This window comes from Lepisma saccharinum, chromosome 20 (assembly GCF_977018435.1).
Source record: "Lepisma saccharinum chromosome 20, izLepSacc3.1, whole genome shotgun sequence".
In the NCBI taxonomy this organism is placed as follows: Eukaryota; Metazoa; Arthropoda; class Insecta; order Zygentoma; family Lepismatidae; genus Lepisma; species Lepisma saccharinum.
In genome coordinates, this window is record NC_139248.1 from 64,227,882 (window position 1) to 64,254,647 (window position 26,766).

Genomic DNA, 26,766 nt, shown 5'->3' on the forward strand with positions numbered 1-26,766 from the left:
TAACAGCATGAATAACTATGCAATACATCCTAATATATGGCCGACTCTACATATCGCTGTAGATTTCTTAAATTCGGTTAGCAACAGTGTGAAGAATTTTAATGGCATGTTTATTATTCTAATTTAATTATACAGAATTACACAGAGTCATTAAAAAGACACATACTGTACTCTTCAGTATAAAAAAGGTAAAGTGCTCCCCTGTGCTTAGCACCACGCAATGAAAGCGTATAGGGGGTGTGGGGGTAACGCCCCACACTTTCTTGATCCGGTCATGAGTGGGGGTGATGTGATCAGCATCACGCCCCTGCCCGCCTTTACCCCCCAGGTACCCATGTTATTCGACGCTGGGTGGGCGCCGGAGCCGCTTCCAACGTTAGAAAAGTTCCCGGATTTGAACCGGGACCTTGAGCATGGTAGTACGACGCGTTACCGCCTGAGCCACCGCGGCCACCTTCAGTGTAAAAAAGGTAATGGAAATTTCCATAAGCCAACTCGATTTTTTTTAAAAAAATGTAAAATTGAATCTAAAAATTCCGGTGAAAATTTTCAGGCGGCATGTCGGCACAGTAAGACTAATCGGGACTGGACCTACAGTTTAAAGTTGGATTCGAACCACTGTGTGTCTCCACCGGGTATCGAACCAGGGTCTCCTTGATTACAAGGCGACGACGCTATCAATGTCGCCATCGTGGAGACCTTCTATTGACTACTTTATACCAATTTCCAGGGAGGGGTTGACACCAACCGGTGAACCGCAGAGTTTAGTTTACTGACTGGTAACATATTCAAATTTGGATATCTCCCACCGCAGAAAAACACCTCTCGAAATGAAATCACAAATATGCCACTCCCCCAAAAGCAAAAAGCTTAATTCGCACAGTGGTTCATATTATTTTTAACTGAAATATTTGAGTACGATTTTGTTTAGAATTTGATTTCAGTAGTTTTGTCAAAACAATCCAGGAAGACCGGAGAAATCAGATTAGATACTTAATGGAAGCACCAGCGCCCTAAAACTCCCAATGAATCGTTCACGAACAATTATTTTTATCTGGCTCGGGGCCTTTTCCCTAAGGCCGGCTCTGACAGCTACGATGAAAGCTACAGGTATAAATTGACTTTGCAATTTTTAACGAAATGTTAATAATGCAACCATCCCCGCTAGGTCATTCCTGCGCATGCGTTGTCCCTTCTCCACATTCATATATTTTTAAACAGTCAAAATGCTAGGAAATCAATAGCAGAGTTACATCACATCAGTACACTAATGCCTAACTCATCTGCATTTTGACGTGAAATTTGTCAATATAAACAACGGTTGCCTCAGCTAGACAGATAACAGAATGTTCGCTTCATGTGCATTGATCCGGAAAGAACATCCTCTCCTAAAAAGGAGAGGGACGAGTGAGTCAAGTTTCAGTGAGATAAATTTATTGACTGTCGTCCTGGTTTGCACTTTGCATGGCTTGAGATCTGTTTTAACGAGCACTTCTTACTAAATCAACTTCATTTATGACTGCCTTATCTAAAGTTACCGTACCTAACAATCCAAGTCGTAAATTTTTAAAGTACAACATACAGTAAAATCTCGGTATTTATTTATTTATTTATTTATTTATTTAATTGAAACACAACAGGCGCATGCCCAATTACAGTGTTCAATATGGGATGACACCATTACATAAACAAGAACATAACTAAGAAAATTAACAAGAAATATGAATGACGCAATATACATTTTACGTTTAAAAACAATTGTGAGAAGAAATTAATTATTAGATTATAGAAGCAAAGGGAACACAGAGACAATACAATAATAAATGAAGCTAAACTGTTGGATATAACCTTACAAGCTGAATGAAAACCAAAATTCAATGAACAAAACAAAACAAAACATACAGAAATTCAGCGATTAGATCTTATGTTACAATTACATTTAAATAGGTCTACGCTTGGATTATTCTTAGAAACTGAATTAAATAACTTGCACATTCTCCTCATGGGTTCAGCTTCGCTCATTTTGGTTCTTCCAAGGGGGATTTGAAAGAGATCAGTTCTGGGCCTTAACATACAGTTTGGCACATAAAAATTTAAATTCGACAACAGATTAAAAGAATCTATTTTACCATTGATAAGCTTGGAGAGAAAAGTTATTTGACTTGTTTGCCTCCTTTCGTCGAGTGACGGAATATTAAAGATTTCGCGTAATATGTTGCTAGGAGTGAGTTTTGGATATGTACCATCAAGTTTAAATAGTAGATATCTGAGAAATTTATTTTGAAGCTTTTCTAATTTTTCGATATCTTTCTTGAATTGCGGGTTCCAAACAAGAGAAGCATATTCGAGTTTAGATCTGACGAGCGTATAATATAGCAAGAGAAACGTTTCCTTTTTTCTAAATTGATGACCCATTCTCATTATGAATCCCAAATTTCTGTGAGCTTCGCTTAAAATGCGGGAAATATGTGATTGGAATGTTAACTTTTGGTCAAAAGTGACCCCTAGGTCGGTAACTATATTCTCACTTTGTACTAACACATTAGAAATAGTGTATGAATGTTGAATAGGGTGTCTGTTGTGGGTGAATGATACAAGTTTACATTTCTTTAGGTTTAGGCTGACTTTATTAATTTCACACCACTGAAGCAAGTTATTCAGCTCTTCATGTAATATTGTACAGTCATCAGCGTTTTCGATATTTTTGTATATTTTAACATCATCAGCAAAGATTAATGTCTCACATTTTGTGAGTAGTTCTGGCAAATCGTTTATAAAAATTAAATATAGCAAGGGACCAAGGTTCGACCCCTGTGGAACTCCCGAACTGGCCACGAATTCGGTTGATCTGCAGCCTTGATACACGACATATTGTCGGCGGTTCTGCAGATAGGAAGAAAGAAGGGTAATAAGTGGAGGAGAAAGGCTATTGTTGGCAAATTTCTGTATTAATATATCGTGGTGAACTGTATCAAATGCCTTTGAAAAGTCTGTATATAAAACGTCAACTTGCCCTTTATTAGCTATACTGGGTGCAATGTAGCTTGTCAGTTCGACAAGATTGGTTACGGTTGAGCGTTTTTGGACAAATCCGTGCTGTTTGGGGGAAAGAATGGGTTTAATATGAAAATATATATGTTTGTATATTATCTGCTCGAAGAGTTTTGCTGGTACTGACAATTTTGCAATAGGCCTGTAGTTACATATGTCAGCCTTATCAGCGGCTTTGGGAATCGGACAGATTTCTGTTGTTTTCCATATTGCTGGAAATCTCGAAGTTCTGACAGCCAAGTTGAAAAGGGTGTGAAGAGGGTACTTAAGAATTTCCGAACATCCTTTAATTACATAGGGGGGGATTGAATCAGGGCCGGCGGATTTTTTAGGTTTCAGTTTTTTAATGGCTTCCTCAATTTCATTTAGTGATATTTCAGAGATATTTAAGATACTAGGAAGTGAGTTCATGTTTACATTAGGATGCGGATCTTTGTAGATAGATGGTTCTTTGGAATATACGGATTCAAAATACTTTGCAAAGAGATCTTGGATACTTTCATTATCGTCAATGGTTTTATCATTATACTTAGTTGGCTGCACGGGTGGATTTTTTCTTTGATTTTTAATGAAGGACCAAAACTGGTTAGTATCGTGAGCAAGATTGATTTCTGAAGTTTCAATATAGTTTTGGTAAGCTTTACTGATCTCCCATTTTAATTTCGTTCTTAAAGTTTTATACTTAATTTCGTGATGTGTTACATTTCCCATTCTTTGTTTCCATTTTTTGTGGTGACGTGATTTTGCTTTCAGATTTTTAATAATTTCCCGCGTGAACCAACATGGGTAAGATTTTTTTACAGAGGAGCGAGAGCGTGGAACACATTCATTAAAAATGCTTTCGATTATTTCGTAAAATTTATCAACGGCAATATCTACGTCTTCGCATTCTTTTATTTGGTCCCAGTCAGCTAATTCGAGTTTCCGATACAAATTAATGAAATCTGCTTTCTTGAAATTATATCGTTGGATGTTTGGATTTAAAGCTCTTTGTTTAGGCATGGTTTGTGTTAAAGTTATTCCTAGAGCCGGATGGTGTTTATCTTCGCTTACCAGAGGCTCTTGGCGAAATATTTTAGTATTTTCAATATTTGTTAAGACTAGGTCGAGAGTTCTACTATTGGCGTTCTGGATGGAATTTTTGCTTTTGAGGTCGTTGAAATCGAGGAAATATTTCAGTTCCCGACATTGTGCGCCTAACGTGAGCAACTCAGTGTTAGAATTTTTAATTTCGGGGATGTTGAAATCACCTGCAATGACCAACGGGCTCCCCAGAGGATAATGTGCAGTTATATGACTAAAGAAGTTCCCTAAGTTGGAGCTGCAATCAGACAAGACTAAACAGGAATCTTGCTTTCTTCTAGCGTCAGAAGTGCCCGTTTCAATCTGTCTTGAGATTAAAATGCTTCTATCGTTCATTGCCGACGATAGTAGGAGAACCTCGGTCGACTAGTTCACCACCTACGGGAAAACAAGAAAAATAAATTCTCTCTTATCCCAAATATGTATTTCTCTGTATTTCAGAGTATTAAATGTGGCTGCCCCCAGAACGTATATCCTCCACCAACCTCCCTGTAATTTTTTTATGGTCGATAGTGGCCGCGGGGGCTCAGTCGGTAACGCGTCTGACTACCATGCTCAAGGTCCCGGGTTCGATCCCCGGCCGGTTCAAATCCTGGAACTTTTCCAACGTTGGAAGCGACTCCGGCGCCCACCCAGCGTCGAATGACATGGGTACCTGGGGGAAAATTTTACTGTCCTTTAGTGACGAAGTTGAGGTAAAACATCTAAGGAAAAACGTCGGGGAAAGCTCTCCAAAGGCGTCATCCTGTTGCATGACAATACCTCGCCACACTGCAGGTGAAACAATGGGGACACCAGGGGCGCCGGCTTGTCAAAATTATTGGGGGGGGGGCCTCTGATCACTGAAATAAATTAATGAATGACTCACTCCCTCTCTTTTTTTTAAGTTTTGTCCTCAGTTTTCGGAATCTCGTAAAAGCCCATGAATTCCTCAAAAATATAAAAAAATTCGTTCACATTTCGAATGCAGGATGTCAATTGTTCACATTCCCGACTTTTAATATCTGCTACCACGGAGCGCAAAACAGATCTCCCTAATATATCAACGGTCTCGTTCTGAATGTCATGTGAGAGCCATTTGTAGCCCGAACGTCCCATCCACTCCCCTAGTTCATGCACATCGTCTTTTGAAACTCTTTAGTAAAAATGTTTGTTAACAATACTTATAATTACTCGTATATACTAAAAGGGAGGTTATGTAAGTGTCCCCCTCCGATTTCCATGAAACTTGGCAGGTGTATAGAGGGGGCCAAAGGAAGAAATAGGTGTTTTTTTTTTGTTTCGACTAAAAAACGGTTTGAGGAGCCCCCCCCCCCCCCAAATGTCAAGATGAGGACAAATTGAAGTGGTGATCTGACTCCTGTGTCCCCTTCGATTTCCATGAAGGAACTTGGCAGGTGTATAGAGAGGCCCAAAAAAAAGAAATACGTATTTTTTGGTTTCAGCTAAAAAACGGGTTTAGGGGGCAAATCCCCCCCTCAAATATCAAGATGAGGACAAATTGACGTGGGGATCTGACCCCTGTATACGTATTTCTTCCTTTGGGCCCCTCTATACACCTGCCAAGTTTCATGGAAAGCGGAGGGGGACACTTAGATAACCTCCATCATGTGTTTTGTGTGTTGCTGTCTCTGGTCATGGCCGCCCCCCCCAAATTGATGGTTTAGCGGCCTCAGTCCCCCAGCGTTGATGGTCCAGAACATTTCAAATGTGTATTTAAATTTAAATTCATGTGGCACAATTCAGAGTAAACTTTACAAGAGAAGCAAACTAATACATTAGATCCTCTTAAGCAAATTATTTGGGGGCACTGCCCCCACATCGTTAACATTGGGAGGGCTCGAGCCCCCCCCCAAAGCCCCATGGGGTCGGCGCCTATAGGCGACACTGACCTCCTTAGGCTTTCAACTGTTGCCCCATCCACCCTATTCGCTTGACATGGCTCCATATGACTATCATCTGTTCCCCCATCCGAAAAAAACCACCTAAAGGGACGGTAGTTCTAACGTATTATTATCAATTGTTAGGATTGCCTTTTTGCTAACGATTTTGGAGTTCTCAGGAGGCAACTAATGCTGCAAATCGGTGGTAGGGTTTGCCATAAATGTATTAAAATGTATTGCATGTATTGCAGTTCGTGCTGTTAACGGTTGAGCTTGCTTTAGGAAGAGTTAATTGATTTTAATTCAATCTTGTATTAATTAATAAATTAATTATTTTAAGATCACATATCAAAATATGTAACATTATCTTATTGGATTCATATCTTTCAGCAATAAAAAAATGCTGGTTCCTGAGAAAAAGAGGTTGGCGCCTAAATTAATTTTGACTACCCCTGTATATAAGTTTCTGGCGAGACCTAAATTGTACAAGAGTAGCCTAAATCTCGGGAGGTCTCGAAGGGTGTGGTCCTTATCGTCTCGGTCTCGTCTAGAATTTCGAGGTAAGACAGAAACTTTTCTCGGTAGAGTGTCCGACAAAAGTATAATTGTGTTTTTTTCAAGAAAATTTAATTTTACCCCCTTCTATCAGAAATCCCTCACCCACTTTCGCGGAAAAGGTATTTTCATCTGCTTGAGAGCCACTTCGAACGCACGTACGTCGCCCCGCAACCTGGCATACGTCATATTATGACGTCACGAAGACGTTACCATATAAACTTTTTAATAAAAAGTCTCCACACCGTCTGTTATTGGTTGCACGTATGCGACGTTATTCAAACGTCCCTAAAAATAAATTCTTCTGTCAGTAATGACGCGATCATCCTTTTAGAGTGTAGTCCCACGGTTGAGTCAGAATGAGATGAATGGGACTCGAAAGGAACATTCGCATGCTCTCCTCTCCCAATAACGCCCAATACGTTTACTTTAAATGGATAGAGGGAAATACAGGGTGTCCCGAAAAAGATCGTACCCTTTTCAAAAGATATATTCTTATCCTCATGATGTGGTATGAGCACGCTTTCTACAAAGAAAAATTACTTTCAGTCGACCTCTAATTCACGCACACACATGTGATATACATATTTATTATGTTGTTACATATAAAAGTCAATTATTTAATATTTTAGAAATACTTATTATTAAATACAAATAAATTAATTCACCTGTCATAATGAATAAGTTTTTGTTAATTTTAGCTTCTTTAATCTAAATAAATTAGGTGACATACTTATATATCGTCGTCGCCTTGTAATGACGGGGTCCCGGGTTCGATACCCGGTGGAGGCGCAAGTAGTTCGGTTCCCACTTTAAACTGTAGGTCCAGTCCCGATTAGCCTTACTGTGCATAAAGTGGACTTAAAACAACATATCCATCAATCAAATCATACTTATATATGTTCACGCTGAAGACCGAGTGAGTACATTGTCCGTTTCTACGAAAACTGCCTTGCACTGTAATCACAAGCTTTGTTTTCGCATATTCTACAACACAAAACTCTTTCTGTTTCGTCAGCACCAAATTGCACAAACGGTTGGCATGTGTACGGTGGTTATTTCAAGTGAAACATTTACAGTCTAGTTACAAGCAGTGCTTGTTACATGTATCTCCGCATACTGATTACATAAAGCGAAATAGAAGAAATAGGTACAATCTTTTCCGGATACCCTGTATAGGGGAAATGGGGGGAAAATGGGCACGTGGGGAATATGGGTACACGTAAGGTTTTTACGTCACAGCACCAGCTGTGTGTGGTGAAAAAAAATCTACTGCAGGTTGGCAACATCAGTGGAGACCAAGTTGTCGTCTGTGTTGGTTGTCACGTCGCAGCTGAAGACAAGGAAGATTGTGTGCCTGTTGAAAGGTAAGTGATGTTCCAAATTATAGTAAAAAATGCACGTGATGTTATTTTAGAGTAGTTGGAGTTAAGATCTGAGCAGAGCATAACGTAAAATAGCGGGAAACTGACATAGCAACAACGAAACTACAACAAAGGAGCATGCAATGCAAATGGCATCACGCGGTGTCCCGCGTTGTGAATGCAGTAGTATAAACTTACGTAAAATGTTGCAAGTTGTGGAAATATGAGCACAGCAAGTCCGGGTAAAATGGGCATAGGAATTCTGATAAGGGGAAGATGGGCATTTCAAAAACAAATAATTCAGAGACGTAGAATATATTCCAAACCTCAGAAATCTCATTACGCTATAAAGAAAAACTGCATCCTATGATATGTTGCTGCTTATAGTATAGATTCTGTGTGAATCGTTTGAATTGAAAACTTTAAAAAAACTGTGGACTGCTAACGGAAGTGTATCGAAATGCCATCTCGCTCGCGGTGGGCACGTTCGTATCAAGCCTACGTATGTAGTTATTCTTTGCTGATTCTTATCCTAGTGACCTCCTGGGATAGATATTTTCTTGCCCTTGCTAAGAGTTGTGTTACTTTCATCCACGTATCGCGTCCCTTGGTTTTGTATGATATTCATTGTTTCATTCTTGCATTCCAGATGCCACGAACGTACAGACGGACGTCCAATAGGCAAACCTGGCAAGCAGAGCACATGGAGAACACATGATGAAAGATCCTTATTCCAAGACGACACAGCCTCGTTCAACCAAGAGAGTAGAACTACACCGGCCCAACCAATTCCAAGCGGAAGCTCTCAAGTGGTTGTGGAACAATCTGTCAACAGTCCATCCTGCTCAGGATCTCAGAGGTGTGAATCTACAGTTTCTGGATCGCTCAATGACGCGGCTTCTCCTACATCTTCAAATGCAGTCAGATCAAAGTGTGCAAACACGCTTGCACGCACAAGATATTCACCTCGGAAACTTGTGCGCACATGTCACCAATTCCTGTTCTTTACAAGCCACCTGTGACCCGGAGAAGGCAAGAGAAGCAAGGGAGCTTACCTCATCAGAAACTATTTCTGCAGTCAAAAAGAAACGTCTCCCTCATGTGTCTGCACGATCTATGGAAAGTTCAGGTACTATTCCATCTACAGTTGCATCTAGCGGTGAAGAGCGCAAGTGCCGTATATCCAAGGGTTGGTATCATTGAGACAATGAAGGTGAAGAGTGGATACGTTGTGAACACTGTTCCGTGTGATATCATAATAATTGCGTTGGCATAGAGGAGGAGGAAGTACATTTTATCTGCCCTGCTTGTCGCGGGTGAAGGACTATTTGAGACATGCAAGTTAATTTTATGATATATACCGTATTAAAGAATCATTAAGTGTTATATTGTGACTTGCCTTTAGTGTATATTTTGTAATATTTACTTTCAAACTCATCATGCTCATATTCCCCAATAGTGTGCTCATATTACCCCCACCGCTCGGGGTAAAATGGGTTTTGTAGTAGTTTTGTTTTTCTATTGTTTCTCATTTGCATGAAGAGAGTTTCGCTCATGTGTACTACTATGTATTGCGGAAAGACTGTAGTAAATTTTGCAATATGCAATTTTTCTGTATTTCAATACATTTCTGAAATATTATAAATTTTGTCTTAAGGTGGTCATATCCCCCCCCCCTTCCCCTATGTGTCGTAACCATTAGTAAAATTTCTTTATCTAAAAGAGCGGTTCCAAAACTTTTTTGAGTTGCAAAGTACTTCACAGTGAGTGAAATTCGTTTAGTAGCACTATCTTCTTTAGCTGCTGTAATTTTCAAGTTGTTAGTCGATATTTTACCATGTGAATTATTTTTCGAATTCTAAATAACTTAAATTGTAAGTTTACCGGCCTGGGGCATTTCAGTGTACAGTTAATGAGATAGTTAAGTATAAATTAGATGTAGTAGCTGTCCAGGAAGTTAGGTGGCCAGGAGAAGGGAATTGTAAAACTAAAAATTATACTTTTTTCTATGGTGGTACTGAAAATCATAATTTTGGAACAGGCTTTTTCATAAATAATAGAATTATCTCGGCTCTTAAAACAGTAGAATTTATTAATGATAGGATATCATATGCAGTTTTACAGGGTAGGTGGTGTAAAATTATTTTAATAAGCGTACATGCACCAACGGAAGATAAAGATGATAATACTAAAGATGATTTTTATACAGAGTTAGAACAGGTCTTTGATAAATTTTCTCAGTATGATATGAAAATTCTGTTAGGTGACTGTAATGCACAGATTGGCAAAGAAGAGACATTTAAACCCACGATTGGTAAAGAAAGTCTTCATGAATTAAGTAATGATAATGGTATAAGATTGATTACTTTTGCAACCTCAAAGAATTTAATTGTGAAAAGTACCACTTTTAAACATAAAGATATCCATAAATATACCTGGTCTTCTCCAGATGGTAAAACTCATAATCAGATAGATCATATTCTCATTGATAAGAGAAGGCATACTAGTATAATTGACGTTCGTACACATAGAGGTGCTGACTGTGCCAATGACCATTATTTAGTAATTGCTAAATGAAGAGAAAGACTCTCAGTGATAAATCATAAGCAACAAAATCTAAAAGTTCTAAAATTTGATACAGGAAAGTTTACTGATGAAAGAATTAAGAAAGATTACCAAATTAAACTGTCAAATAGATTTGATATTTTGCAGGATTTAAATGATGATGAAAATATAAATGAAACAGACGTAAATAAGAATTGGGAGCACATACGTAATGCAATAGAATCAGCAGCTAAAGAAAGTATAGGATACCATAAACCGAGAAAAAGTAAGCCATGGTTTGATAATGAATGTCATAATCTAATAGAAATAAGAAATCAGGCTAGACTTAGGTGGTTAAATAACTCTGATGATACAAATCTAAACAATTATAATAGAATAAAGCGAGAAGTTAACCGCACGTTTAGAAGTAAAAAAAGAGATTACTTGAAAAGCAAAATTAACGAAATTGAAACAAACAGCAAAAATAAAAATATCAGAGATTTATATAAAGGTGTAAATGAGTTTAGAAAGGGGTGGCAACCTAAAGTAAACTTGATAAAAGATAAAGACGGTGATTTTCTAGCTGACCCAAGCGATATTCTAAATAGATGGAAGAACTACTTTAATGACCTTTTAAATGTCCATGTACGAGATAAATCAGAAGTGAATTAAGTACACACAGCAGAACCTTTAGTTCCAGAACCTAACTTGACTGAAGTTAAAGGTGCTATTAAAAGGCTAAAGAATAACAAAGCACCTGGCATTGATTTAATACCAGCTGAGTTAATTAAATATGGTGGAAATTCATTAATATGTCAAATTCATAAATTAATTTGTTTAATATGGAATAAAGAAGAAATCCCTCAACAGTGGAAAGAATCCATAATTGTTCCTGTGTTTAAAAAAGGTGATAAAATGAACTGCAATAATTACCGTGGAATTTCTCTACTCTCAACGACATATAAAATATTATCTAACATTCTTTTAACAAGACTAACCCCATATGCTAATGAAATTATAGGTGATTATCAATGTGGATTTAAACGTAACAGATCAACTACAGATCAAATTTTTCACATCAGACAGACACTTGAAAAAAAAGTGGGAATATAATCAAAAGGTCCATCAGCTATTCATTGATTTCAAAAAAGCATATGATTCGGTCAAAAGAGAGAAATTATATAATATATTAGTAGAGTTTGGAATACCTAAGAAGCTTGTTAGTATGATAAAAATATGCACCAGTGAAACAGAAAGTAAAATTCGCGTGGGTATTAATATGTCTGACAAATTTACAATTCATGATGGGTTAAAACAAGGAGATACATTATCTCCATTGCTCTTTAATTTTGCCTTAGAATATGCTGTTAGGAAGGTAAAAGAAACTAAAGATGGACTAAAATTAAATGGTGTGACTCAGTTGTTAGCATATGCAGATGATGTAGACTTACTGGGGGATGATGTGAATACAATTAAGAATAATGCTAAAATATTTTTCAAAACTGCTAAAGAGATAGGTTTGGAAGTTAACAAAGAGAAAACTAAATATATGCTTACAGGCCGAAACCAAGTGTTAGGTAATAATCAAAATCTAATTATTGATAACAACTCGTTTGAACCAGTTTCCAAATTCAAATACTTAGGAGTAATATTAACAAATGAAAATTATATTAAAGAGGAAATAAAAAGTAGGCTTAATTCAGGAAATGCATGTTACTTCTCTCTTCATAAACTTTTGTCTTCTCATTTAATATCTAAGAAACTAAAAGTTAAAATATACAAAACAGTAATTTTGCCTGTAGTATTATATGGATGTGAAACTTGGTCCCTTACATTGAAAGAGGAACATAAATTGAGAGTATTTGAAAATAAGATCCTTAGAAAAATCTTTGGACCTAAAAGGGATGAGGAGACAGGTGAGTGGAGAAGGTTACATAATTTAGAACTACATAATTTGTATTCATGTCCAGATATTATTAGAATAATTAAATCAAGAAGACTTAGGTGGGCAGGCCATGTGGCACGAATGGGAGAGAAAAGAGGAGTTTACAGGATTCTTGTTGGGAAACCTGATGGTAAGAGACCTGTAGGAAGGCCAAGACGAAGATGGAGGGACAACGTTGAGATAGACCTAAGGGAAATCGGTAGGGATGGAAAAGAGTATATAGATCTTGCTCAAGATAGGGAAAGATGGAATTCCTATGTTGCTGCAGCCATGAACCTTCGGGTTTAAGAAGGCTAGAGAGTTAGTTAGTTAGTTAGTTAAATAACTTAAATTCTGGTGAATCTCTAAGCTTTACCAATGAACGTAATTAAAATTTGAACTTTTAATGTCGTCTTCTCACATCAAAGTTGATGTTTTGAGAAAACGATATTTCAAATTTGATTTTTTTTTAATATTAAGGATTGTTTTGACATAGGCTACCTAAGAATATCCATGTGTTCAAAAAATGTCAATCAAAACTATTTGTTTAATTATAGAATGAAATCGTGAAGTGAAGATATTATATGGAACCACGTAAATTTACTACAGCGTCAATATTCAATGAGAAATAAACAAACGAGAGTTATGAAAGAAAACGATATTGGATATGATTACAAATTGCCACTTTGATAGGTAAAATAATAGTTTGAAATTGCACACATATCCAGTTTTGTAATTAAATATAACGTACAGTGGGATCCATGAGTATTACCGTGCAAATTGTCCATGACTATTTTCATTAATTTTTTTCTTACATCCCTTGTGTTTTTAAGAGATGGATTTTTATGTATGCTGGTGCAGAAGTTGTCAACAGCTTGTTTTGAGTTTTCTTTTAATTCTTGAAGCTCTTATTGGGTCAAATAAAGTGCACGAACATGGTGATGGACAATTTGCACGGTAATACTCATGGATCCCACTGTACAGTGGCACATCGGAAATGAAAAGAAAAAATAGTTTACAATTTGTTAAAAATAATAATATCCCTTGGCGTAACAGCCCTTGAGGGCCAGTGCGTACTTATAATTTTTATTAGCCCCATAATTTTTGGTCTAAACTTTCAACATGTTATGCTTATCGCTCTTAGTTGTTTATTAATTGTAATGTTTATATTGTGGCTATATGGGATACTTCAGTGTAAGGAACAAAAATCTCCGATTTTTTCAGAACTGTGGAAAATTTTGGTTACAGGTCCGTGTATAGGCTATGGTATGACCCAAATCCCGCAACCACGTTCGACCGCCCCTGGTCTCGTATTCGGTACCTGATGGAGGTACATAGTGGTTCGGATCGTTTTAAACTCTAAGTACAGTCCGATTAGCCTATCTGTGCATAAAATTGACTTACTCAAAACTTCAAATAAATATGTTGGATTTACATAAAATGTAGGCAACGGCAGGAATATTAAAAGAAATAATACCCATCAATGTAAACGACAACGAATATGGTTTTAAAATGTTTAAATTATATTAAAATAAAAGAGAGCATATTCTTAAAATAGCACATCAATATAAGATCTCAAATAGCTTGGTATATTCAGGCGCCGATCCACAGGGAGGGCGAAAGGAGCGATCTCCCCTTCCATCTACTAGTTTCATTATTATTATTATTATTATTATTATTATTATTATTATTATGTCTACTATCTTTGAAAACTCAAATGTTCTGTCTTATCACCAAGTTTAACAAGCTCGAGAATATTGTGTAAGATTTGATTTAAGCCCACTTTATGTTCATGATAGGCTAATGGGAAGTGGTCCTACAGTTTAAATTTGGATCCGTACCATTGTGAAATATGCGAGGGGACCCCTTAAGAATATAGTATTTTTCTTTTTTGTTTTTTCACTTTACTCTTCATATCTGCAATAATATTATATGCAATAATAACCATATTTTCCAGCCCTGTACCCTTAATTTTTCAAAACGATTCTCTAATCTCTAGAACAGCGGTTCTCAACCTTTATGAGACCGCGGCCCTGTAAATGTTTCCTTTTTAAGTCGATGCCCCAATCTCAACAATTTTACTCGTAAAAAAACCTTTCTATTTTTTAACTTTATACATATTAATTAATACACACCGTTGAAATAAATATCAATAAATATGTCATGACATAATTGTAATGAGAAATACGAAGTTCCATTATGTCTAAGATTTTGGACAATATAAAATTAGGTTTATTAGTTATCAACCACTGAATCTAATGACATCTTGTAGTTTCCTCAGACCTAAAGCAGATTTTCATTTACATGTTGCATTTTGAACACCGAAATATTACAATTACTTGGAAAATCGATGACTATATTATATTACTCGGAAAAATTATCACTGTATACTCATTCACTTGATTTTAATGAAGTTGGTTGGAGAAAAAATATTTCAGGATAACCTCTCGCGGCCCGATATAATTTATGCCAGGGCCCGCTGCTCGGCGGTTGAGAAACACTCGTGTAGAACATCTTGTTTACTGTACTATATATTGTTTATATAAACAGTGTAAATGTAGCTTAGAATTGATTCTCGGTGAGGTCAAATACCCGACTGAAATTAGCATTTCCCAACTCAGTCACTTTCTGGATCCGCCACTGGGCATATTGTTAAATATAGTGTGCTGCTTCCGTTACCTTTTACCGAATCTATCTCCCGCTGGTCGTTTCACATCAAAATCAATTTTGTGCTCCTCATGTGCGCCACTGTTTGGAATTCAAATGGGGATATTATTTCTCCCTGTCTGTTCGCAACGCGAGCTCCCTTTCATAAACATGCCAATGCCATTTATCCACATTCTGCCACGGCCACCTAACACGTTTATCTCCCCGTTAATAGCTGGTCCATTGATCCGCCCTCCCGGATGCTGTATCTCAGAAATCAAACGCGTCGGCTGGGCTTCGTACCTCTTGCAGTGATGGTAATCCGTTTGCATAGAATTTCCCTCCACAAGGAGAAAAGATCCCTTTTCTTCACAAAAAATTTCCTCGCTTTGCCATGCCATATTAATTATTTTGAACAGTTAAGATAATCAGTGTTGTAGTGGTAATACATATAAATAGTACCGGGCGCTTTTCAAACAGCATCATCATGACATAAAATGCTATTAGTAAATACATTAAGCTACGAAATATGGTGTCATATTTTTTAACATGATAGCTATTTATTGTTATTAAAAGATATTATTGTGTCAAAAAAGCTTTATACAAAATGTGAACTATTTGCTACCTCGATCACTATGCATTCAGTTGCGGCCATTGGGTTCCAAAACTGAAGGGGGCTAGGTTCCAAAACTTGGTAGATAAAGTTTAGCATATTGCGGGGGCAAAAGTGGAAAAAAGTGGGGGGCAACTGCACCCCACGCCCCCTAATCGCCGCCACTGTATGCATGTTTCCATCGAAGCACGTGTGCATTCTTTGCTCCGCATCAGACAGACCAAGACTTGCTTCAGAAAAACGAATATCAACTTTTATAGCAAGTAATCGCTTCAATTCCTAACAGATTTTTCAATGTTCATTGTTTATTGCTTTCTGCTAACATTTTCATTTTGTCAAAATGACCGTTTTACCACCCATAGAGCGGCAAATTACTCAGTTCTGCCCATCTGTGGTTCTGTCTGTCAATCCTACGTGCATGGATTTGATTCTTGAGTTCTTCCTTCACATGCAGTATCGGATTGAATTCAAGAGGGGGCATGCTTACGGAGAAGACAAAGTAAAAACGAAAGCTCGAATGCACACCAATTCTTTCAGGATCCTAAAACGTCAGTCGCAATCACAGGCATCAACCAGGTGTTAATCAAACGATGCAGTTATTTTGTAAACACAATCGCCAAGTCACCCTACTAACGTCCACAGTTTTCGTGAATATGCATTGGAAATTGTGAAACTTCTTGTAACATAATATTTACGGTATTATATGCCCGATGGCGTACGCAAGATCTTGGTGCACGATATAGATGCGACAGGCACAGCAACAGCTGTTCTTCCAGTCGGAGCTCTCCGAGGACAAGAAGCAGGATCAAGAACATTAAGAGAGTGACTTTCCAGCGAGATCTCCAGAACAACAAAGAACACCATCTGCTTATCTTGTTTGATCCACTAATTTCAAGCTCTCGACCTTTGCTTGTTAAGAAATCATGTAAGCTACGCTATCAAAAGACGGCACACGTTTGCTCGACATCACGGGGTGTCAGATGAACCCCAACATCTACCAGACTTCTACCTGACCAACGAAAATCTATTCACTGCTAACAGTGAAAGTGAAGAGTAAGGTTTATTTCAGTCAGTATGTGGACATGAAGGAATGTGTTCACATAGGGGAATGTGGAGGCTCCACATATTAACTATCTCGGCCATTTGTGGAGGTAATGCGATCAGCATCATGCTGCCCCTGCCCGGGTTTGATTGATTGATTGATTTGATGTTTAAAGTCCACTTTATACACAGTAAGGCTAATCGGGACTGGACCTAAAGTTTAAAGTGAGATCCGAAGCACTGTGCCTCCACCGGGTATCGAACCCGTGACCCCTTGATTACAAGGCGACGACGCTACCACTGCGCAATGGGGAAGGCTACCTTTCTCGGGTTGCCTCCAGGTATCCATTTATTACATGCTGTTTAAACCCCAGAGCCGCTTTAATGCAGGAAAAAGGCCGGAAAAAATTCCGACCGCAGACCACCCATCCCGAGAATCAAACCCGAGTCGCCGCTTGGCAGTCGGAGGATATACCGACTGGATCATCCCATCGCATCTGCATTTGGTAGAGTTTTCATGTCAACAAGCACAGGATTTAACTGATGTTGCAAAACTGCAGTTTTTCTGAGTACATGAACACAGGCACAGACAGAGCATTCTTTATACACAAGACGTTACTTTATTATTTTGCACTGTCGTCATGTAAATAACTACAGAATTTCAACCATTTTATGTTTTTTATGTATTATATTGTTATTATAAATACTGACAGCGTATAGTATCTCTATTCATAGGTTACCAGATCGCTATAAGGGAAATGTAGGACATAATATCCCAAAATGTAGGACTTCAAGTCAAAATGTAGGACACAAAACATTCACAATACATAATACATATTTCCAGAACATGTTAGAAAGTATGCTGCTGGTAATAAAAGTACTATTATGACCTGGAATGGGAAACAAATATTCGGCAATTACCATAACTTGAAATGGTTCCAGAAGTTTCATCTAGGTTAGTTTTTAATGGACATTTCCACTCAATTTTTTTTACAACAATTTTAAAAACTACACCCTGGAAAAATGATCCCTGCAAGTTCTCGCGTTTCTCTGCGTCCAGTTTAAGGCAGAAACGAGACTTCCAAAGTTGCGAGCCTAGCGTTGCGCTGAAAACACGCGGCCGCCATGTTACTACGTCACTCCTTAGGGAGAGCTCGTTTGTCGTCTGCTTCGAGCGTCCAGTTCCGGATGGGTAGCCAACGGTGAGCGAACACGTGCAACAGTTTTACAAATCTGTACCGATTTAAATAATGGAAGAAGGAGCGATAGGAGAAAGGAAAGCTATGCTTTGTAATGATCATTCTTCTATGAAATATCTGTGCTGCTCACGTGCAAGATAAATGAAGAGGTTCAGCTGCGTGTGTGTTCTCAGGCCATGCGAAAAATATTGCTTATAAAATTGGTTGCTGACCAGACACTCAAAAATATTTTTTAAACTTAAATTTATCGATATTTACCGTAACCTATGTAGTGCAAAATAGGAATTTTCACATTCTTCACTTTATTTATAAAGCCTATTTACCTTTCTTTTCCATAAAGCAATTTCAGTTTGTGTTCTATTTCTGTTGCGCAAATTATGATCAAATATTTTTGTGCAGATAAGAGAAAAATACACTGAGAAGATTACTTTAGTTGCACAGTACATATCTATACTTAGTTTATGTATAATTATTACAAGGAAATAATGTGTATAACCATGGGCGTATTTAAGGGGTATTCAACGGGTCCAACCCCCCCTCTTTTTTCGGTTCACTAAAATTACCAGTTTCCTTGTTCTATCCGCTTGTTCATAAAAAATTCCTTCGGACTTATTTCATTCTCTTAAATTAGAGACGTATAGGATGGGATACGGATGGGAAGGAAATTTCGTAATTCCACACACCAGATGGGACTGCAGACCAATATCTGCAATTTCCTGATAGTTCTGCGATAAGAAACTGCATTGAGACTGTCAAATCAGTTATTTTTTCCCCCTCGAATCATATTAAAGAAATTTGGTTCTTAAAAACGTAGTGACACAAGATGAACAGAAAAGTATCAATACTAAGCAGCGTGACTTCGTGACTACAAACCTACAACTTTGTCGGGTCCAACATCCCCTCCCCCCATGCTCCCAACAAGCTTCCGGCCAGCAGTGTCCTGGATTTTCACTTACGAAATAATCATACCAAAAGTTGATCCATCCCCCCCCCCCCCCGGTGAACTATAGACCGTGTTAAAAATGTAAACATAAACATTGGTGAGGTCTTGCCCGGTCCCCCCGGAACTTCCGGTTTAGGCCAGTCCCCGTTGTTGCCAGTGCAGATTCACCGGCATACGAAGTAAGAAATGAGCGCTTGTTTTCATCAGTTGTGCGACGATAGTCAAGAAAGGTATTTGTTAAAGTTCTACTATGAAGGAGTGGACGTCTAGAATCCGTCGGATGATCAACTGCAGAGCAGATTATTAAAATATGACGTGTCTTTGTGGCCGCCAGTTGTATAGCATACTACATACAAGTGTCTCATGTACACACACGACGAACTCAAAACGTACAAAAGTTTAGATATATTCAATTATTTCGTAAATGGAAAAGTGAGGGAAAGATAATTGTATAAAACTAGTGATATTATTATATTATAAAGTAAAGTAGAGTAAAGTAAAGTAAAGCTTAAGTGAATCTTTGCCAACAAATCTGCAGAAGTAATGACACATAACAAATGCTAAAGTAAATATATGTGCTTTCAACGTCGCCTTTCCGCCTGAGGGATTTAGGGAAAACCTATGATATGGCATGCCACTTTCACTTGCACGAATATACTTGAAACAACAAGGGAGTTTTCAGACTGAAGCGACATCGGGATTTCGCACAGAAGCATTGGATCTAAAGCAAACCATTCACCAGCCACGCTTGCGCAAATAACAGGCCGGGGCAACACAATGCACGGTATTGATAAAACGGCCCAGTCCGAGCGACAAGCGACACCTCCAATTTGTCGTGTCGCTTTAATTCGGAAGGTGTTTTTTATATTTGAATGTTGGTTTCCAAGAAACGTGTATCGCTGCAGTCTGAAAGCTTCCTTTCGAACCAATTCATCAAGAGAAAAAGCAGGTGTCGCTTGGTCTGGACTGTTGTTTTGTCAGCACCATGCATCGTGTCGCCTCGGTCTGTTGTACTCGTATGCAAGGTGGATTTTTTTCCTTTAGAGTAAAGGGGCTGTTGCTTGTCGCTTCGGGGTGTAATCTCCGTGCCACTTAAAAGTGAATCCTCAGTGATCAATGAAATTTTTCGAACCGAAGCGACACAACAAGCTGCACGTGTCGCGCAGATTCCCAATGGCGTGTATTGTGCCGCCTGAGACTTGATTTCCCTTGAGCGGTAAATGCTTATTTATAGACTAAATGGGCCTGCGTCGCTTGTCACTTCGGTACGAACCCTGCTATCGCGTGTCGCTTCGGTTTGAAACCTCACTAAGAGGCGTGCTTTTCACCACAACACAATACGCAGATAAACGATCAACATGCTTAACAAAATGCAAGTCGTACAAATACTTTCCGGGTACCAATCCTTTCTTCGTTCTACTTGTATCAACAGCTTTCGTCTCTCTACGTTCTTCGGAAACCTACGAAGTGATACTTGACTCAATAAATTTGTTCCCGATCGAACTGTGAAACCATATACTACACAGTTGACACCCTATTTCCTTGTAAAAGAATCTCCACCTTGCTCTTTCATATTAACGTCCATAGCACCTTAAGCGTAACCGGATGTTCGAGGGGGACCAGACGAGTGCGCATGCTCCGCAGTAGCTCCGCCTTTAACACCGTCTATATATACGCCCATGTGTATAACAATATCCCATACTGAAATGGTACGATATAATTATTTTGAATTTTGTATTGCGAAAAAAGCCGCCTCATCTCGTTACCCCGAACGCATTAATTCGTTGGTTCACAACTTCACCACTAAGGATCCTATCGAGACGAGACATGGCAGCCTTGGTCTCGTTCTCGTTGAGAGTTGGAAATGTCTGTCTCGTATTTATTTGATTGATTGATTTAGTTTATTTTACTTCGCGTTTTGTGCCTCTTGGCTAATTTGCGAAGATGGGGATGAGTGATGAAATGATGAAATTGATGAATGGACATTCACAAACAACCAAGCCCGACCGAGATTCGAACCCGGGACCCTTGGCGTCGCAGCGCGATGTGCTAACCACTCGGCCACAGGGTCGGGCCGTGTTTATTTGTAAATGTCTCATTGACAGTCTCGTCTCAATTTATAAACATCCGTTTCGGTTTGGGAGGGCAATTCTCGTTCTCGTCTCAAGTCTAGAAAAATATAGAATTAACAACGTATGCAAAGGCTTATCATTATAAATACAAAAAAAAAAAAAACACTTTTTTTTGGGACTCCTCGTATCGACGGTACAGCCCTCGAAAACTAAATATTATCCTGCTTATATATGCAAACCAAACTGCAGATTCAGAATTACCAGGAATGAACTGGCGTTGTAATTATTATACACAAAATTCATGATTTATCTGAGTAAGTCGCATATTCCAGGTTTGACTCTCGACCTGGGCATGATTGTTTCCTTGTGAGTGATATTTCATTGAAGTGGACATGGGAGGATGTTTGCTCGAGACTTTGGGGACAGCTAGGGGGATGCTTCTAGTATTGTAATATTAGTGTTGCTCACGAGACGAGGCATGTTCCGTCTCGTCTCATAAAAGGAGATGGGACAGAAGAAAAAGTTCGTCTGTTATCATGGCAGGTTGGGTGATACTTAGATTGTGCAGTTGGTGGTAGTGTGTGTGTGGGGGGTGTACTCCTGCAACCCGACTTCGAATACTGCTTGTAGTTATTCATCTTCATTGTAGCGATTAGCCAAAAGTGGGAAGAAATGTGATGTTAGAGATGATACATACTAAACTAACCATGCGTTCTAATCGTTGCGGTTAAACAAAGTGAACGGAAAAGCGACGTAAAAGTAGGCTAAATACAAAAAATTGCAATATATATATTAACTGAAGAAAACTGTCATTTACTGCAAGAAATTTAAAAACTCACGGTACCTTTTTATACCGTATCACCTCTTATATTGCAGAAATTGGCGTGTAAACCATTGTGTTCTAAAAGTATTATCTTAAAATTTGTGAAGAAAATATTATGACGAAAATAATTGTAATTCCAGTAAAGGTATTCCTATAACATTAAGTTCTTGCCAGTCAGAACTAACCTATGTATTCGCAATGAACAAGGCTGTTCACTTGTTCAGCCATTGACTGTTACAAGGTTTGCTTTGTCACCCTAATGGGAAAACCCTCTACCGAGTGGCTGAATTATAGTAAATACTGCTATACTGCTAGGGCATAATTCATCTCAAAGAAATGGAGCACAGATTTTTGCACTGGAAGTTGTAAGATACTTGTTTTACACAGTAACGAGTGAATTTGCTGTCGCTCTCGCGGCTCATGCTAAGTTGACGCGACGAGCAGAAGCCCGGCCTGCACGCATTTCTATATGATGACGTCAGAGGTCCTCTGTCTGTGGAGAGGACGTTTTCAAATCCGTGACGTAGTAGGTGAATTTCAGTGGTGTTTGAAGGCGTGTTTCTCGAGAACCAAAACAAATATCGCCGAGATATTTTGCACATCTCGTGTTTGTGTCATTATCTGTAAAATGAATGGATTTAAAACGTTTTTCATGTCAAAGTGGAAATGTCCATTGAATAGTTTTGTTCCCTATACCCCCGGAAACATCTTGTTGCATCAAATCAGTATAAATCCCAAGGCAAGAATTTCCACTTAGACACTGAGCAGTGACATCATCAGAATGTGGCCCCAAAACTTTGTTCATTAATTGCTTCCGTTTTTGTTCTACCAGAAACTTGTATGTTCATTTTGGGCAATGGCTGAATCAAAATAAATATAATAAATAAAATGGCGCAGTTCATAGACTTGTAACTTGCATAATTTATCTTTGATCAATTGAAACACGTATTTTTTGGTCCCGGGTTCGAATCCTGGTCGGGCTTGGTTGTTTGTGAATGTCCATTCATCAATTTCATCATTTCATCACTCATCCCCATCTTCGCAAATTAGCCAAGAGGCACAAAACGCGAAGTAAAATAAACTAAATCAAATAAAATAAAAAAAAACAAGAAACACGTATTTTCCTAATATTATGTGACGCTCAAAATGTAGGACATTTATGATATTTTTCAAATTCCTCCCAGACACCGGACATAAGGCTAAAATGTAGGACATGTCCGGGAAAAACCAGACGTCTGGTAACCCTATCTATTCACTAATACAGATTTTTGTCCCCATTTTCAGAATTCTCGTCCACTGTGCAATGGGTCGAAAATTTCTCGCGCCGGCCGGGTCTGCCTTATCGCACAACAGTGGAGCAACCTTGGGTTTTGACGTCACCGTACAACACATCCCCTTACATTTGCGGGGCAGGTAGATGCACTGCAGAGAAACTTAGTAACAGTTGCCTTGTAACAGTTGGAAAAGAAGCAAAGGTTATGATGAATGGGAAAAGATGAAATTACTACCAAGCAGGGAATACTCTATACATAGTGTTTTATAGCGAAACGAAGCATACACACAATATCGACTAGACATTGTTATTTTTAAATGATACGAGGATGTGGATTCTAACACACAAAATGAAGTGGTTCATAGTGGGACGTACTTTTTTGATAAGTTTATTACTGTATTGTATTCTCATGATCTCTTGTTCAGAAGCAATTAATAAATATTCCGCAGAAGCTAACCTTCGATCAGAGGATCCCGTGAATTTCAGAACCGTGGAAAAACCATTTCGAATGGCTAAGTTGAACCTTTTATGGACTAAAGCGCAAGTAGTAAGTTATTTCATCTAACTAAATACTGTTTTCATGTTTATGTGAATGTGCATTTCTAAGTTCAACTAACAGTTTGTACTACTTGTTTGATCACAGTTGTATATATTTGCCTGTATTTTAGTTTTCGTGGTGATACCGTATATGCTCTGTCAATTACTCTTTTGTCAAGTGAAACCTGACAAGTTTCACTTGATTTGTCTGGTAAAATATGCCATACTATTATGATGGTATTTATTTATTCTGCCTGTGGGAAAATTGTTGTATGGGTTAAGTAAGTACAAAGTAACATCTTCTCTTACCTTCATTGCAGCAGAAGATACTACGCTGCTTGAGTACTGAAGGTTGTAGATGATGGTATAACTTGGGTAAATATGCGATAACGCCCAGACACCTTTCACTCATTTATTTCCTTAATTTTACCACTGGTACTTACCTATTTTGCCTTGCGGAACATTCTTTAAGGTGAAGTTATGCCTTACCTCCACAAATCATGCACGTTAGCCCCAAAAACCATCCACGGGTAGCCCCACAAACCATTGACGTTAGCCCCAAAATCCATCCATGGGTAGCCCCACAAACCATTGACGTTAGCCCCAAAAACCATCCACGGCTAGCCCCACAAACCATTCACACAAGGTTAGGTTAGGCCTGTTAGGTTAGGTTCCATTAGCACTCATTTCACCCCTAAATTCATCAAAAAAAGAAAGCGCGGCGCCATCTGCACGCACACAATGTAAACAACGGCATAATGTGGCAGGCAATGCCAATTTCTTACGTAAAAAGTGATTAATTCTTGTTAGGCAGCATTAAACTATGAAGTTTTTACTTTGCGTGAAAGAAAATACCTCCAAGAACGTCCAGAATGCTAAAGAAACTCATTTCAGTAAGTACTTTCTCCTGTAAATTTGAAGAAATCCGTCCGGGCGATATCGCATATTTACTTGTTTTCCAATGAATTTGTAGAGGTAAAAATTTACTATCCTTCGGACACCTCTAATTTTTTCGTTTCGTCAATTTTTGACATTCGTACTTACGTATCTGCTTCGCGGAACATTCCTGAAGGTGTATCAACGTTGTTTTGATGAAATTTGAACTATGTTTCCTAACCTAACAGAACTAACCTAACCACGCACCAATGGTTCGTGGGGCTAGCGCCAATGGTTCGCAATTATTTCCAATTTCTAGATCCTGATACTCACACGACACAAAATTTTAACTATGTTTCCTAACCTATCCACGCGCCAATGGTTCGTGGGGCTAGCTATTCTCCGTCGGAGAATTAATTTTCAATGAACAACATGAATTTCAGCTATGAAACATTCCCACATCACACAAAACATCTTCCTGATGTTCGACAATGCTGCAGGAACTTCTTACGGTAAGTAGTTTCTTCTGTAAAAATAAATAAATGTGTCCGAAGGATAGTAAACTAGTACCAACATGGTCCAAGTTCCAATTGTATGGTTCAAAATTGTACACATTCATGTTCTGGGCATGTTATCAAAGAAATACTGAATGGAATTTCTGATTCCTAACTGTATCTTTTGAGGAGAATGATTTTTCCATCTTGTTCTTGATGTGCTAAACCAACTAGGCAGGTGGTTTTATATATATAATATGCCATTTCACATGTCAAAATGATGCTTCTGAACTCCATACCTTGCTGGAAATTTAAATTGGGTAACAGTTCGTTATATCGGAGACACATTTCTTCATTTTTACAGAAGAAACTATTTACGGAAATGAGTTTCTCTAAGGTTTCCAACGTTCGTCAAGGTATTTTCTTTCCTCGTGGAATCTATTTGACCGGGAAATCATGTATTTTTCAAGAGAAATATCTCACCGACACACGAGTGCCATTGCTTTCGCTACGTGAACCGGATGCTGCATACGTTTGATGACGTAACCTTCTGTCAGTGTTTCCAACCCCCTTTTTTAAACTATGCTTGCCTAACCTAACCTTATCGGAAATGGTTCGTGGGGCTATCCGTCAGCCACCCATGCATAATGTACAATTTGCACACGTGACGAACACGATAGTGGGTATTTTTCGGTGAAGGTTGGAAACACTGCATACCTACAATAGTAGTCAACCTCTACCTGCCATATTGTGTTTTACGGAAGCGAAAAAAGGAATAACAAAAACTACTCTCCATGTGAAAAATTTTGTTTGTTTTCGTGTAAAAAGCATAATGGCGCCTTGAACTATGTTCCGCAATACACAATTGGTAAGTACGAACCATGCGAAACACAAAATATCCGATTTTAATGTGCTTCCGATATGACGAACTGTTACCTTAAATTGTGCTAATTACTTTCTTCAAACTTCCACACCCATTTCCAGTATTCTAATTTTAAGTTCCTAACCCACTAACAGGTTACATTGTTTTATGATTTTTTTTTAAATTCTCCTAGCAGGAAGACTAATTATCCTAGAATTTTGGCTATCATTGTCACATGAATTTTGAACCTTCCTTAAAGTAATGAGCACTGTTTGGTTTCGAAAAAAATATTTATGCTTAAAAAAAAAACAACTTAAAAATTACCTTACGCAAGCTTTACAAGCAACTGTAAGTATCGTTGACTAGTGGAATTAATGTACAAGTAAATCGGAACCTTAGTAGAATGCATTTAGGGACTTAATGCTAAGAGAACCAAAATTGGCCTGCCTAATCTAACTATGAAAGCATACATTGAACAAATTCTTAAGTATTTGTTAAATCTTCACAGTATGTGTTAACAGAAGTAAATTGAAATCGAACCATGTTAAAATTGCATTCGTAGCATGATGAAATCGCAATAAAATAAAAACTTGGGGCCCCTAACCCTTTAACAGATGTTTACACTACTGGTTCCCAAACTTTTTATGTTGCAGTGCTTTTCAGGACAAATTCATCACACAACACTATCATCACCCGTATCAGTTGTACATTTTATGCATATTAAATTGCATTTTGCAAGTTGAGAGTCAATATTTTTATCATGAATTATGTTTTCAATTCTATTACCTTGCATTTTGATCTAAAATTAATTTTTTGCAGTGAAAGTCAGTAAAATTTGGAGCTCTAAGTATTGTTTTCTCAAAACATTAATTATTACTAGAATTATTTTCTTGTAGTTTACGGTTATTACAAGCATAAGAAAAGTGTTTTTTTTTCGTTGTGACATTTCAGAACAAATCAATTTTTTTTATCTGAAATAAAAA

At 38.1% G+C, this 26,766-nt stretch overlaps 1 protein-coding gene across 1 annotated transcript in view; it reads left to right on the forward strand.

The window, feature by feature from the left end:
• Nucleotides 1-23,126: 23,126 nt before the first annotated feature.
• Nucleotides 23,127-26,766, forward strand: part of LOC146003297 (alpha-2-macroglobulin receptor-associated protein) — a 34,273-nt gene continuing 30,633 nt past the window's right edge. Inside the window, exon 1 of the mRNA XM_083141537.1 lies at nt 23,127-23,561. Coding sequence (XP_082997663.1) covers nt 23,343-23,561 — 219 coding nt within the window. The 5' untranslated portion in view covers nt 23,127-23,342. The remainder of the gene's footprint in view (nt 23,562-26,766) is intronic.